Source organism: Miniopterus schreibersii (assembly GCF_964146895.1).
Source record: "Miniopterus schreibersii genome assembly, chromosome: 9".
In the NCBI taxonomy this organism is placed as follows: Eukaryota; Metazoa; Chordata; class Mammalia; order Chiroptera; family Miniopteridae; genus Miniopterus; species Miniopterus schreibersii.
Window position 1 is genome coordinate 20,505,566 of NC_138118.1, and position 16,604 is coordinate 20,522,169.

Consider the following 16,604-nt stretch of genomic DNA (forward strand, 5'->3'; position numbering starts at 1 on the left):
TGAAAAATTCACAACCAGTGAGGTATTACAATCGAAAGTACAGTAACTCTCAAGATAAAAATAAATATAAGAAAAACATTAAAATCTAAGAAAAATAAATATAAATAATTACATTATTATGATTATATAACCAATTCAGAGATTCAAAACCATTGTTTACCACAGGGTCACTGGTTATTTTTGTCTGGGTCTTGTATAACATTCACTCATTCAATAAATTCAACATACAATTTTTGAACTCTCTCTGTGTTCTGGGGAATGTATTTGGCCCTAGGAAAACACTGGAAGACAAAGCAAACATAGCTCCTGCCCTCATAGAGCTTACAGTCTGATGTGGCAGACAGGTGAGAACATAGGCACCTATAATATAGAATGAGAATTGCTGTGCTGGAGCCTCCCATCCTGGAGGATGCAACATCCATGCCAAGACCTGTAGGGTAAGGGTGAAACCACTGAGCCTGTTGTAAAGCAAAATTTTGTGAGTTAAAAGCAGATATATTTCTTAGAGGCGCGTGATGGGTAGATAGAATTTTTTCAGTGTGGGGGAAACATAAGACATAAGGAGCTTCAAAACAATACAGGCAAGCATTATAAAGAAAAGAATGGTTAAACCTAATTAAGAAATTCCTCCAAATATGGACCTGAGCCCTTGTCGTATCCATGAAAATAGACTTGGAAACCAATTCTCAGTTCCCTCAAAGAGTGGGGTGTGATGGTCTAATGTTTGCTGAAGCCAGGTAGCTTGCTGTCTGATGATCTTAGTGATGCTTGTCTCTACCTAGCCAAGGTGTCGGTGTCACACACCTCCTTGTTCTGCCAATATGTAGTATAAGGCAATTCAATTATCTAAGACAACTGAGATAATTAAAGAGGAGGAAGGAGATGGAAAGAGGATTCCACGCAGAAGGAAAAGAAAGTGCAAAGACCCCAAGGTGCAAGAGAGCCTGGTCTATTCTACAGCAATGATTTCCAAACAAAGAGCCTAAAATACTTGTTGGGCCAGAATAAAATTTTCACATATCCATGGGAAAATGAAGACAGTGTGGTAAGTCTTTCAAAAGCTAAAGTCATTTAATTTTAATAATTGAGTTTAAGGCTGTCTTATTTTCTGGCATTAAAATGGCTGCTCTTTTTTGAGGTGACAGTGATAGTAGATGATATACATATATATTTGCATTTTCTTCTCCCTCTACTTGGGATCCTCTATGTATATTTAAATAAATGACCCTAGTTTTAAAACTAGTAAAACAAAATCTGGGAATCACTGTTCAAAGAATAAATTTCTAAACCGTGTTTAATATGGTTGAAAGGGAGGGGTGAGGGAGACATCAAGGAATAAGGCTGATGAGGAAGGGAGGGAGTTAGACCATGAAGGGCCATGGAAGCACTTTGGACTTTATCCTAGAAGTAATGGGAATGATTTTAAGTAGGGGAGTGAAACTCTTACACCTGAAAACATCATTCTGGGATGATGTGTGTAGAATGCATGTTGAATGGGGCAAGACAACAGGAAGGCAGGCCAGTTAGGCAGCACTACAGTATCCCAGATAAATGGAGATGATAGCTGGAATTAGGGTCAAACCAGTGAGACTGAGGAGAAGACAATTTCAAATGATAAACTTACCAGGATTTTGTGATGTTATATTGGGTAAGGAAAATGGGATGATCAAGGCTAATGTCCAGGCTTTTGACTTGGGAAACGGAATTGATAACTGCACTAACCATTGAACTAGAGAATGCAAGAGAAGGAGCCTTTTGGCGGAGGAAGATAGTGAGTTCATTTGTGACATGTTGAACTTGAGGTGTCTTTGTGGTCATCATGTCCTTAGGGCAATTGTCTACACAGGTCTCAAGCACATGAGAAAAAGAGCTGAACTTCAGATATAAATTTTGTAGTCAACAGCATACAGGTAGTAATCGAAACTGCGAACATGGATGAAATTTCCCGGAGAATGTAGCGTAAGAAGAGAAGGGGGCTTAAGACATATTACAAAAGGGTTGGCAGGACGAAGCAGTTGGGGAGGAGCCAAGACACCAAGGTGTGGTGGAGGCCAAGGGAAGGCCTTTTCAAGGATGGAGCAGGCAAGTGTCAGGTGCTGCAGGAAGCAGTTGAAAGGACTGAAGAATGATCATTGTAATGAACAAGAACTTGTTAAGGACCTTGAGAAAGGCAGTGGAGGGAGCAGAAGCCAGATACAGTGTGTGAATCCGCAGGCAGGAAGGGGCTCTTTCATGAAGCTTGGCCATGAGAGAAAGGAGAGGAAGGGCCGGCAACTCTGATATGGTTTGAGAAAGTGGGTCTTTGTTTGTTTTATAAACATAAGAGAGCCTTGCTGATGGATATTTTAGGAGCCACTTGATAGGGAGAGTTTGAAGACTTGTTTCAAGTGAAGAAAATCAATAGAAATTTAAATATAAAATATTGACTTACTTAAAAAAATCACCATGTAACCAAAGGATGGTTACCAGAGGGGAGGGGCAGGGGGATGGGTGAAAAGAGGAAGGGAATATAGTCAATAATATTGTGTTAAGTTTGCATGATGACAGATGATTACTGGAATTAGTAGGGTGATCACATTATAAGGTATAAAAATGTCAAATCACTATATTGTACATCTGAAACTAATATAACCAATATAATCATGTGTATCAACTATACTTAAATTTTAAAAATCACCATGTAAAAGCCTTTAAAAATGTAAAATGTGGTGTTCTCAGAAGAACACAGGATCCCATTATAAAATTGTCAATGGATTTAAATACACTTAAGGATGTAAAATGATTCCAAGAAATGCTCTTAGGGAATCACATTTCAAAATATTTTTAAATCACATTTAAAAATATTATTTTTAAGTTATGGCAATTTTAGCTCTTGTCCATAGAGATCATACTCTTTAAATAATATGTATCTTTGAATAGTTGGTGGTAGAGGAAGCTTCTCCATTGAGGCTGGCTGGCAGAGTCGCTGGAGTCCCATAAGTCTTCGGATTTTTAACCGACACAAATGCTTTAATGAGCAAGGATTCTCTAAAATGAATGGGAAAAACAAGCAAAAAATAAAAACCAATATTAGTGGGTTGACCTGGAAGATACAGACTGTTTTAGAATAACATCAATGGTGTTATTTTGAAATACAGGTATGTACCCGTTAGCAACTGGCATCTTTAAGTGAAATTCAAATTGTAACTAAGTCTTCCAGACAACTCCTCAGAATGTAAAGTCCAGGAGGGCAGAAATTTAGCCTGTCTCTGTGTCAGGAAGACAGCTCGCTCATAGTGGGTGTTTAACTAGGGCATGTTAAATGAATGAATGGGCTTGATTTAAGAAAGTGTTTATGTCTCCTCCTACTTATTTTTTAGAATTGAGTATTACAGAGATATATTTCTTTATTTTTCTCTCTCTCCTACCAGTGTTTCTGATGAATAATTATCTAGGAAACATCTGATGCAAATGATTCCATATGTCCATGATTGTTAGGTTTGTTTCAGTGCCTGACACCTAAATATTTTGTATTAAAAAATCGATTAAGGTTAAATATCAGAGTAAGTCTTTATTTTCAACTCTTACTTTATCTACATTGCAATTACAGTACTGATGCATTATCCCAGCAATACAAGCAAGTGAAAGGGCGCCATAGCACACGGGCTCAGCTGTAGGCTCTGGACTCAGTCAGCTTGGATTAAAATGCTAGCTCTGCCACTTAGTATTTGTGTGACCTTGGATGATTTATTTAACCTCTGTGAACTCAGTATTCTCATCTGTGAAATGTGGATAAGAATGGGACCTACCTCTTAGGGTTGTTTGAAGATCAAACAAATTAATTCATGTAAAGTATTAGAAAAGTACTTGGTACCTTGTAACCATTCAATAATGTGAACTATCACTCAAAAAATAAAAGGCATCACATTTCTATTACATTTGAGATGATAAACATTCAAATCACCTTTTTAAAAAAATGAAAACAATGTTTTTCAAAAACTATTGAGGCATAATAATTGTTACCAAAATAGGCAGAATAAATCCATCTTTTTTTAAAAAAAAAATTACCATTTTATTTTCCCTGACAAATATACTGCCTTCTGTATAGCTGGAGGAATGCTGACATCCAGTGGTTATCCATACTCACAGCAATCAACTGACTTACACTCTGGTTGCCATAATGTACGACAAACAACCAAAAACCTTCCTCTTATTTACACTTGGATTGCCTTTCTAAAGTCATGAGAATTGGTCATTCTTTTTCAGTATAAACACATGGAAAATTAATTATCAATTAGAAGCAAAATCTGTTCTATGACAGAAAGCACCTTGGTGCTGGAGTAAGAGCCTGTGCTTTGAAATGAGACAGACAAGGGTTCAAATCCTTGCTTTGTCATTGTCTAGGTCTACAACTTTGGAAATTTAATTTGTCTAAGCTTTAAGGGTTTTTGCCCTTACAATCTCCAAAATGTTTTAACCTGTTTATTGTAAAATAAAATATAGATAGAGCAACTCAACAAATGTATAGTTTCTTAAGTTATTATAAATGATTATTAGGTCAACATCTTTCCTCTTAGGTCATAAATAGAACTTCTCCAGCCACCCCAGAATTCCTTCCACAATCCCCCCAAGCTTCATTTATTGCTCCCTATAAGGAACTACTATTCTGACTTTTACAGCAATCACTTCCTGTAGAGCTTCATCATCTCAGTGTGTTATCCCTACACTACAGTAATGACAATATTTTTTTTAAAATTACATGTCTATTTCTATTTTTTTTATAATAAATTTATATGAGATTTGACTTTTATATGAAATGTGATACTTTTCTATTGCTCATTTTTATGGGACATTAGTTTTCCTGAATTTCTGGAAAGAAGCTGGGTTCAAGATTGCTCTTTTAAGTTAGCAGAGCTTCCTATTCTGCTGTCTTCTTGCAATGATCCAAAATAGAGTGTCTTGCTCCTGGAGGTTTCCTGGTTTTGTTTGCCACCCCACTTATGTGGACTCTCTCTTATCTATATCTTGCTTCATTTTGCTTTACTCCCAATGTGGGCCTCTGTTCACAAAGGGAGGCCTGATAGCCCAGTTTCGTGATTTCATAGGGTCTAGACTGTTTTAAAATTCCCCATAGCCTTAGTTTTTATTGATAAAAATTAGTATAACACCCAACTCTACAAATTGTGAGGACATACTTTACATATACATTTCATACTTCACATAAACTTATATGTAATAAAAATAATAAAAAACACGAATATTGGAGTTTTTAAAATAGCTAAATTTATTAAGTGTTTTTAATATTCTAGAGAGTATGGTAAGCACCTTACATGCATTATCTCTTTAAATTTCCACAACGACTTTATGAGGTAACTACTATCCTAGCCCCATTTTGCAGTGGGAAAATCTTGGCATAAAATGGGTAAGTAACTTTCTCAAAATCACACAGCTAGTATGCTATCTAGGTCTTTTTTCAGAAACGAAAATTTCCCCTCTCTTCAATGAAACAAGAATGATACAATAAATTGTTTGTTTCCATGAAAATATCAGCTCGGAATGACATATAAATACAACCCAGCAATCCTACTCCTGGATAAGGCCAGAATTTCATCCCATCCTAGGTCCATCTGACCCCAGAGGTCAATTTCCAGGCTCATAGTACTGCATTACTCTTCAGATTCTCTAAGATTCCAGTTTTAGTTTCCACGAAGTCTCTTCTATTGTAGAATTCACTCAAGGGGAAGCCATTTGAGGAAAATCCAAGATTACTTCCAAATCTGCATGGGGTTGAACTATCAATCTTTCTAGCCAAAGTCTCCATCCTTCCCATAAAATTCAGATAAATTAATTTAATGTGTGACTCTGATTGAAACTAAGTGTTTAAGTGGAAACCACTTTATCACTCATATTTCTTGTTATAGAACTTTATACCTAACAAATTTGGTATGTAAGTTAGCTCAACATTTAAGCTTCATCTTATTGACTGGAAAATAATCTACCTAATTTACCTAAAATTTGCCTGATCCTAAAGAGTCGGCTGTTCCATTCATGGATGATTTAGGTTTGCTAAGAGAGCCAGAATACGTAAATGTAACGTAAAGTTCTATAAAACTGATGTCCAAGAAAGTTTGGAAAATCATTTTTCCAAACTCATATTTTGAAAGAGAAAATCTCTCCAATCTATTATTTTTCTAGTTTCTACATGTATTTGAAGTAATTTTAGATGTAATTTTATTGAAACATTTGCAATATGATTCACATTTATGATTCTAACTATACTTTAACCTAGAGAATACACAGTGGCCTGCCTGTAATACAAACTTTTGATGGTAGGAATTTGTCAATAAAGACGGGAGAGAGAGCATATCAAAAAGGCTAATTCTAATTCATGCCATTCATTCATTTACTCAGTATTTATTGACTATTTACCACTTACTTGGAATTATGTTAAGCCTTGAGAATACAAAAGTAAACAAAACAGATTCCTGCCCATATGGAGATTACAGTCTACATGCTTTATGATATTCTAGAAGTTAATTTTAATAAATAAGTTCTAGTTAGAATGTTAATATAGTTATAATATTATCATTATACAATTAAAGAGTTGGAAAATATCAAGAAAAGCAAAAAACCCCCCAAAACCCTAATATCTTAAATCAGAGGAAATATTAAGGGTGATTTTCAAAAGCATAATTTTGAAAATAAAGTAGCACTGAAACAGTATCAAAGATAACATTAAGAAATTTCCCCTATAGATATTTTTCATAAAAAATTTTGTAGGCAAAACTTGTTTTTACCTAGTATTTGACGAATTTCTGGCCATTCTCTCTGTACTTCCAGTGCAGACTTCAGTTTAGCACACAGAGGGATATAATCCATGTAATCTATTAATATACGAATAACGCTGCCTACCAGGTGTTTCATCCAAGGAACTGTAATAAACTCACAGAACTGAGAGAATTGATAAAATTTAATTTAGTAGTACTTTTGATATACCATATACATAAACACTCAATTTTGTTATGAAATTGACTATCTTTGTCTTTTTACAGGAAATAAAAGGTACCTCCTTGTAATGAACAAAAAGAAAAATAAACTGTTAGCTTATTTCTGTGAAACTCTGGGTCCTGGAGTTATATGCATGGCTCTGATGTGATCGTAGCCAGCATAACATGGAAGACTCATGCGTCTTCCCATGATTCTTCTCTCTGTGTTTCAGCCCCAATATGCCACTAAATAAGCACAGGCTACTAACAGCACACATTTTCACACTCTTCTACATTTAGCTTCCAATTTGAGAAAAATAAACACCGTCTTTGGTGCTTAGTTTTCTCTGACATCCCCATATTATTGCCAACAAAAATTCAAGAGTGAGACAAATTTAAATAAAAGTTAGAGTTGCGTTTTCTTTTCTTGTTACATCTCTAAAGGGGTTGAAGTTAGGGTGATGACCCGATATGCACAATCAGAGGACGTAACTCACCGGGTTATCCTTTATTACACAAGATGTCCACCCTGGCAGCGCCTCTTCCTCTATCTCTGACCACACAAATGAATTCCCAAAGATGTCTCCGTGCATGCACTCAAAGCACAGCTCCACCTGATAGCCATTGCTGAGCAGCAGCCTCAGCATTACCTCGTCCTTCAGGGCGTACTGAATGGCACTGGGGAAACGAGTGTCATTCACATGCATGAAATAACAATTGACATCAGCTCCATGGGAGAGAAGCAGCCGGACAATTTCATGATTACTGGCCCTCACTGCCACGAGCAGACAGTTGAGGGGATCTAAGTTTGGATCTGCACCTGCATTCAGAAGAACTTCTGTGCAACGGATATCGTTATTAGAAACCGCAAAATACAGCGCGGTCTTCCTCTCGTCGTCATAGCTCTCAGAAATGTGGTCGGCAAGCAGAGTGTTGACATCAAAGCCATTTTCAATGAGCAGTTCTAGGCACTGTACATTTTGCCCATCTGCTGCTGAGTGAATTGGTGTTAGCCCACTTTTCCGGATTGCATTTTTGGATGTTACTGGGATAAGATATTTCAGTGCACTAAAAAATAAAAAAAAATAAAAAAAATCCACATGGCATGAAGATAACCAAGAAATTACTTAAACCAGCTTCCTCATTAGATAAATGAACGCCGTTTGTTTAGTTTCCTCTACTTTTGCTACATAACCTTCTACAAAGAGATTTAACCATTGTCCATTGACTTACTACTATTTATTTTAATGCAATTTAGTTTAGTTTTATTTAGCTTCCCATTGTAAATATTCCTGGGGATCACACTGGATCATATGCTTGGTCCTAGAATTTTGGCTCCTCGGGAACCCTCCCCATCTTCCAATTCTTCTCTGAACAACATAAAATTTATCAGTATTTAATGAAAAATATAAAAGAAAAGTAAGCCCACCTGGTGCCACAGAGAAACATTACATAGTCTTGACCATTAGAATCATGGAGTCACAGGAAGTTAAAGCTGGAAGTGACCTTGAACATCACTTAGTGCAACCCCCTTCGTTTAACAGAAGAGCAACATAAAGTCTGGAGAAATGAAACGACTTGTCCAAGGCCATGTAGATGTGGAGCAAGGGTTAGAACTTAGGCCTCTTGACTTCTCACTCATTACTGCTCTTTCACTGCTTTTGGAGTTATCCATGCTTTAACATTGGCCCTGTACATCCTGTGTACTTCAGTATAACTCAAAACTGAATTATTAGTCATAAGAAGAGTCTTTATTACTTCATTAACCTTATATCTGTCCAGCTGCAATAACTAACCATTGCTCTGTTTCTAAGAACTATGATAGCTGTAAATTCCACACTTGACTGACCAACCAGACATGTATGAGATCCACCAGCAAGGATAACTTGATCTCTTGTGCCTAATTCAGAGCCACCACGTGTGAATTTATGAACACTGGGAACAAATCCAGGTAAACTTTAACAACATGTCACTTCGTTAATGTGGCCACTGAAGGTGATAAAGCCTAAGTATTTCGAAGTTTTGGAACTTATTAAATATATTAATTGCCTAAAACCAACCTCTCATGGCAGGTAGTTTAATATAATGATTAAAGACTTCTATTGATGGGTCAATTGTGGCACTTTTGTGATTTAAAAACCTATCCAACCATTTTTTGGAATAAAGAAGTCTATACTTATAAAGAGACTTTTCTACTCAATAACATATTTGACATTATACTATCATATCCATACATGTTGCTAAATAGAGTAATATTGATAGTATTTTTACAAATTTTAATTCTTTGTAAAGGGCAAAATTTTTAGAGACTATATAGCCTTTTAAAAACACAGTTAAAAAACCCCAGAAAGGCATATTTGGGTGGCTTGTGGAGAATTCTCATGTGTAACTTTCTTCTAAAGGAGAAACTCTTCATTATAAAAGTAGTACACATTCAATGTGGAAATTTTATAAAGTACAAATACATATTATGATGTGTCTGTCTTGGTGTGGGCCTCTTTGAGGATGGGTGAAAAAGGTGAAGGGATTAAAAAATACAAATGGGCAGTTATAAAAATAGTCACAGGATGTAAAGTACAGCACAGGGAATATAGTCAGTAATACTGTAATCACTATGTGTAATGTCAGATGGGTACTAGATTTATTGGGGTGAGCACTTCATAAGGTATATAAGTGTCTAAACACTATGATGTACATCTCAAAGTAATACATGTCAACTGCAATTGAAAAAATTTTTAATTTTTTAAAAGTAAAAATTATAAAAAGAAGGGGAAAAGTCAAACAAATGTTTAGAAGAACAAAACTTTTGAACATTTTGCCTATTTCTTTTTGGATCTGGGGGGTTATTACATAGAGAGAATTGTGATTATACTGTATATGCAATTTTGTATTTTTTAACTTAAAATGGCCATCCTATGATTTATCACTCACAGGTAATGTCCCTCGTAGGCAGCTCGGTGTATAGGAAGATGCCCTGCTCTGTTAGGTACATTTCCGCTTCCTCCGTGTTCCAGCAGGAGAGAAATGCAGTCAGGATTGCCCCCTCCTGCTGCCTCAAACAACACTGATGCCCCGTCATCCGCCAGAGCAAACACATCGCCCCCTGGCAGTACAAACACACAGCACAGTGATAACTGGATGCATTGTCAAGACAGGCTCCTGAAAAATAGCCTGTTGTTCTCCTTTCTGGTTAGGACTTAAAATTAAAACTATAGACTTAAGAACATTTACGTTCTCAATATTTTTAATAAACATGAAGCATGTTTCATTTTATTAGAAAAACCTTTGCATCACTAGAACATCTGAGAAATAAGTCAGTTTCTATAACAGACAAATGCTCCCGGGAAAAGACAACAGTTACCACTCTATTTCAAAAAATGTTTATCAACTGCGCTCCATATGTAAACACTGTGTGGGATACAACAGAAGATCCTAAAATGAATAAATCTATTTTAAGAAACTCAGAGGGAACTGAAACAAAAAAATCATCAAAGAACACAAACTGTAACATTCACATCACATCAGGCCTAGCAGGCTCCACGTAGGGGGAAAAGGTCTGCTGCTGACTGTGGGAGTTGGGGGCAAGCTACTTACTTCTATGAGCTCTGTCTACTCATCTAAACTAGGGAGATACAGCTTATGTCATAAGACTTATTTAATTATTGAATAAGGCTGCACTTTGGGGGCCTCAAAAATGTTAGTCTTTTTCCCATAGATGATCCTCAGGGATATGTGGTCCTAGCCTTTATTTACAGCTGAGGAAAGTGAGGACCAGATGTTTAAGTAACTAGACTAGGGGCAGACAGTGACTAGGTGGCAGAAACCAGTTTCAGAATTTGGCATCTTAATTCTTAATAAAGCCCTTGGAGGTTTCAAAGGAGGGGAAACATCACAATCTGTTGGGCAGAATTAGGGAAGGCTTTAGGGAGGAGGTGACTCAAGAAGTTGATTTTGAATTGTGTTGGACAGAATTCCACATGAAGGCAAAGACCTGACCCAGACCCAGACAGCAGGCTGTGAGGCGTGCTTGGGAGTAGCCATCTAATTTGGCTGGAGTACAGGATACAAATTGGAAGTCGTGAGGGATACACCTGGTAAAACAATTAAAGGTGATGCAGAGGGGACACGTGGGCAGTGGGGAGCCACTGAGGATTTTTTTTTACTAATTTACACTACTGTAGGTGTAAGTATTCTCGGATGACTGGAAACCTGGAGAACAGTTAAGAAACGATTGCATTGGTCCAGAGACGATGTGAGGGGCCTGACCAGGATGCAGACCTGAGGGACTGGCAAGGAGAACAGGTGAGTGGGACACTAGCATTCAGCAACTGACTGGATCTGGAAAAGAAGGTGATGGAAGTAGAGCTAAATCTAAGCTTTTGGTCTTGGATGACAGAAATTATTAAATCAACAGTGTGAAAGAAGAGGAATTCAGTTTAAGAGAAGATGAGTGTGAGACCCTGTGAGCCACCTATGTGAAAACTGGGCAGTTTTTAGAGAGAGTAATCAGAGCTGGGCGTGCAGATCTGCAGGTAACTGTGTATAGGGTTTAACTGGGTTGTGGAATAGGGGGCTGGCTATCGAGGAGGCTATCGAGAGCTGGGTAAGAAAGCCTGGTGCCCATTTACATTCAGGAGAGGAAGAGAAGCCAGTAAGGAATGGAGAAAAGGAAATCCGAGAGGCAGGAGAAAAGTCAGGAACGTGCAATTCCTTTCCACATACCTTTGTGGATTAGGTGTTCCAACACATCACAGTGACCGTACTCAGCAGCAACTCCTAACGGTGTGACTCCAAACCCGTCTCTCAGGTGGACATTGCCACCGTGCTTCAGTAGCAGAGCTATGAGGTCTTTGCGGCCTTGTCTGGCTGCTTCATGCATTGCCGACCACCGCTTGACACAGGGCTGGTCAAGGCTGGTGTTGTGTTTGAGCAGAGTGGACACCATGTCATAGGAGCCCTTTTTTACAGCTTGAAGAGGTTTTAAAAGGAACAATTGACAGTAGTCATATTAACAGGAATATCTTAGATGGTATCAAGCAAGTTACCAATATTAACATCAAAGCAGATGTTAGCTATTTCCTTCTATAAGAAAATATTGTATTTTTCTTACTCCTTCTATTTCTTATACCCAAATTTCTATTGTGGAGTATAAGCATGCAAGATAATACTGCCTTTTTAAGACTTTTACCTGAGGCGGTTCAAGAATTTCATGAAAAATAGATGTTGTATATAATCTTTCTAAATTTTAATTTCTTCATTAACAAAATAAAAATAACATCCACTATTGGGTTGAATAAATTAAATAATGTATGTAAAATGTTTAGTATATACGAGGAGCTCAGTAAATGATAACTATTATTTTTAATAATATCATTTCATCACCTTTAGGGTCCTGGAGCCACATGTATAAATAAGGTTTTCAAGTTTTCCCCCTCTAGAAAGTCCCCCCCCCCCAAATATAGCAGTATGAAATGAGCTTCTCTTTCGCATGCTCTTAATGGGAGTTTAGCAATAGGAATGTTTAGAATCTACCTAGATCCTAAACAGATGAAGCACATGACAGCTAATGTACTACAGTTTCAGGGGTTTATTAAATCAGTTGTTTCTCTCTCCCTCTGCTTGTCTCTAGTAGCTGAAATTACACTGTTGAAAATGTTTTCTCCCTTTAGATTAATGACATTTTCCCCAGCTTAGATATAAATATTTATAAAAGATGTAATGCATTGTCTCTTACAAGTAAGTAAAATCTTATTAAGAAACATCAGAATGAATGCTGCTCTCTGCAGATGGAGATAAATACAGTTTCATTCATTCATTCGTTCATTCAATACATGCTGGTTATCTGAAAGGCAGTGTCAGGCACTGTGGATAACAGAAAAAGACAGATGTTTCTCACTTGTGGAATTTATAGGTTAGGGAAGAAGCTGTCCTGTCTTGCCTTTGAAGAGGGACTCAGTCTGGGCCTTTGCTGGGAAAGGCAGGAGGAGATGGGGGGCCACGCAGAACATCCTGGGCAACCAGGAGGCGGAATGCAGAAAGGATCCAAGCCAAGGCAAGGGAGAGGGCTCCAAAAGGCATAAACAGAGCATGAAGACAAACTTTGCCTACCTATCTGGAGGCAGGCAAGCCATCACTGCAATGAGATTTCAGCTTTTCTCCTACTCACTGTCTAAATTAGAGTCTGTTGACAAATGCCTTTCTCTGAATACCCACCTGCCACTGGCAGCTCTAATTACAGTGAATTACCTCATCCTCGCTGCTGTTATTGCAGAGCAAACATCAATAAGTTAAACGAACTAAGGGGTGTGTCCTCATTTATCTTCTTGCTCCTACTGCATTTTTTCCTTTTGCCTGACTCAGAGAACATGTTGGTTAAAGATATTAGTCTTTCTCCATGAAAACAACAGCATATATAGGCCATATTCAACTTAAAGTACTTTTTAAAAGAAAACTTTGCTTGTAATTTAATTTTTTGGAAAGAATATATTTTATTTCCCATGAAAATAATAATGCAAGTCATGGGAAGCCCCTCCCAAGTTAACCCACAAAGGCATTCCTAACCAGTAAATGGCTGAAATTATAGAAATTAATGAGGCAACATATTTGTGTAACATAACTAAGTACAAGTTAAAAAATTTATGAAGTAAAAAACATATTTTCAATAATACTGTTTTAAGAAAAACAAGTTTCAGCTGAGGAGTTAGGGAGTTAGAGACCTTTGCATAGTTTATAGGCACTTTTGAACACTTTAGAGTCTGCTGGCACCTTTTCTGTTTATCTAAATTTCTGTCACTTTCTTTGTGGGTATATGTGTTTTGCTCACGTAATTTACTTGTCAGCAGTGAATTATTTTCTGACTCATATGACATACAAATAGAGGAGATTTTTCTGAGGTATCTAGACAGGGATTGAAAGATTGAAAGAGGCAATGGAGTGAAGAGAACATACGTTGATTTGTGAGAAAGAAAATGTCTGAAGCAAAATTAACTGGCTTCTTCTGTACCCTGGGCCCCACCGGCCAGGACAATCTTGTGGCTATCCAATTAGAGAAAGGTGACACCAACTTCAGAGGGAGGGCAGAGAGGGAGTCTGAGTGCAAAAGCCCTTAAGTGTCAGATCATCACAAATCAGATACCTACCACTCAGCAAGTAATTGTGTAACATGACTGCAACACATCAAAGCACCATAGGAAGGGCGGATGGCTGATGGCAGGGGCGCCCTGGACGGACCAAAAGTGACTTTTTTTTGGCTATTTAAGGATATCAATAAATAAATACAAGGATGATGGGATTGGCTTTGCACAGAAAATGAAAAAGAACAGCAGTTTTTTCTCTCTTATCTATCCTTCACAAGTTAATGGACTGTGAGTAGCAAATTTCAAAGTAGCCCATGGATTCAAGAAGAAAATGGAGAAAGTGCCGTGAATGATCCATTTGCCTATGAACCTAAATAGACGACGTGGTTTCCACATGAAGGTCCTGAAGAAGGTAACCCAAGGAAAATCTTATTTCTCAGAAATGTGGATGATGAGGCTATTAGTGAGCACCTCCAGAATATTTCCTCCACGAGACCTTTGTCTGATCTTTGATATTACCATTTGGCTTTTAAAATATATTATTTCCAAATGTAATTCCACCTTGACTCTGATAGCTCCATGATCAAGTTCCTTTCCCGCACTTCAGATACCGCTAGAGTAGAGAAACCAAGACATGAAACTTTGAGATGCATTAAAATGCTTAAGGCTCTGTTGTGGGCAGTAAGCATTAAAACATTTACATGAGGCAAAAAGAAAACAAATAAGTGACAGTTATGACTTATTTGTTCTTTATGAAATAAGTGGGCTGAGAACAGCAGGTAAACCAGTTCTACATTTGCAAAGTGAGACAGTATATGAACTCTGGAAAAGCACGTCTTTTGAAGACAAAGAGGAAGACACCAAAGACCATCTATAGAAACAGCAACAAATACATGGATGTTGTTGCAGATACTCCATGGTATGTGCCTTTACGAAAACAATGTAGATCATGTTAGTACTGGTGCAGCAGCCAGGAGCTGCATATCCTGTTTGGTGCCTGGAGTGCCAGCTCAGGAAAAAAGCTCTGCTTTATTTATGAAAAGCACCATGTTATGGTGACATAAAGGCTGGTTAACACGTATACCGAGAGTGGCTGTTCCTCTGTACTCGTGGTTCCCCTTTTCTTTTTAGCAACAGAAGCCCCAAGTTTCAGCAGGTCACAGTCTATCCAGGTAGAATCCACGTATCCAGGCCTGCCTTGTACCTAAGTGTGGCTATGTGACAAAGTCTGAACTAGTGGTATGAGAGTGGAAATGCGGTGTGCAAGTCCAGGTCATCTTCTTAAAAGTGAAGATGCTTTTTCCGAAGGCGGCCCCTTTCCTCCTTCCTGCTGGCTGGGAAGTAGTGACAACTGCAAGTTCAGAGCGACGGTGGTAAAGCCACCCTGCCTTCCTGGGCCACAGGCTCTGAAATGTTGCGTAAGAGAGAAATGAATTTCTTCCTTTTTAAGTCATTGCTGTTTGTTTGCTTTGTGTATCTGTGTTTGTTTTTCAGGTTTCTTCGTTACAAAACCTTTGCCTGTACCCTGATTATAATATTAGATTGTCTAATCAAATCTGAATTTAGGAAGGTTGAAAGCCGTGACATTGGGCAAGAGCAAGTAAGAAGGAATCAGATCAAAATGACCCCAGGCTATGGTGACTCTGTTTATCTAATGTTATGTCCAGGCACAGGACACCTGCCCAGATTTTCCTCTGCTGTCTGTTGATGACCCTCTACCTCCCCAAGTCACAACTCAAGAGCAACTATCTCTTTGAAAGTCTCACAGATTCAGTACTTCCTTGTTTCCCTAACTTACTTTGAATATACACCTTTATTATAGTATTTGTACCACTAGTTTTCCATTTAAATAATATCTAGCTCTCCTACTAGACACTTTGAGATGAGGAAGATTATTCCATTCATCTTTATATCCATGCTGCCCAGAACAGCACCTGGCATAATAGAACTTCTCAGTAAATGTTGGCTGCATTGATGTTCTTGAATTAATGTTGAATATAAATATTTTATTAATGTTTATGACTTGTCTAAGTTTTTTGTTAACAACATTTAGGTTGTTTTTTAAATTCTAGTGATTTCCCTGTGAACAGGAGCTGTGGTAGTGTTAGCTAGCTATGACCACAGCTCATGGTGCTTCATGCTCTTTCTCTGTGATTGCTGATAAATAATCTTAGGTATCCTCCTCTTGCCACACACACACACACACACACACACAGAATTTCATAATGGTTCTCCTCTCCTGAGCGCCTATCATGTGGCAGGGGTTTAGTATATTTATATTTTCTCTAATTTTTATAACAAGTCTGCACAATAGGTGGTACATTTTCATTTTACACATGAAGAAACTGAGGCCCATAATTACAATCTCATAGCTAAGATTTAAGTCCACATAATAATACTATACTATATATTTGAAAGTTGCTAAGAAAGTAGATCTTAAAAGCTCTCATCATAGGAAAAATATTTGTAGCTATGTGAGATGATGTAAGTCAACTAAACATTTTAGTAACCATTTTGCAATGTATCCATATATAAATCATGTCATACACCTTAAATTGATACA

General features: G+C 37.6%; 1 protein-coding gene across 1 annotated transcript in view; it reads right to left on the reverse strand.

Moving 5' to 3' along the window:
- Positions 1-2,581: 2,581 nt before the first annotated feature.
- The window catches only part of ASB15 (ankyrin repeat and SOCS box containing 15), a 29,468-nt gene continuing 15,445 nt past the window's right edge, over positions 2,582-16,604 (reverse strand). Inside the window, exons 7-11 of the mRNA XM_081146945.1 lie at positions 11,688-11,933; positions 9,897-10,068; positions 7,463-8,033; positions 6,777-6,930; positions 2,582-3,027 (exon numbers count right to left, since the gene is read on the reverse strand). Of these exons, the coding sequence (XP_081003071.1) occupies positions 2,855-3,027; positions 6,777-6,930; positions 7,463-8,033; positions 9,897-10,068; positions 11,688-11,933 (1,316 nt within the window). The 3' untranslated portion in view covers positions 2,582-2,854. The remainder of the gene's footprint in view (positions 3,028-6,776; positions 6,931-7,462; positions 8,034-9,896; positions 10,069-11,687; positions 11,934-16,604) is intronic.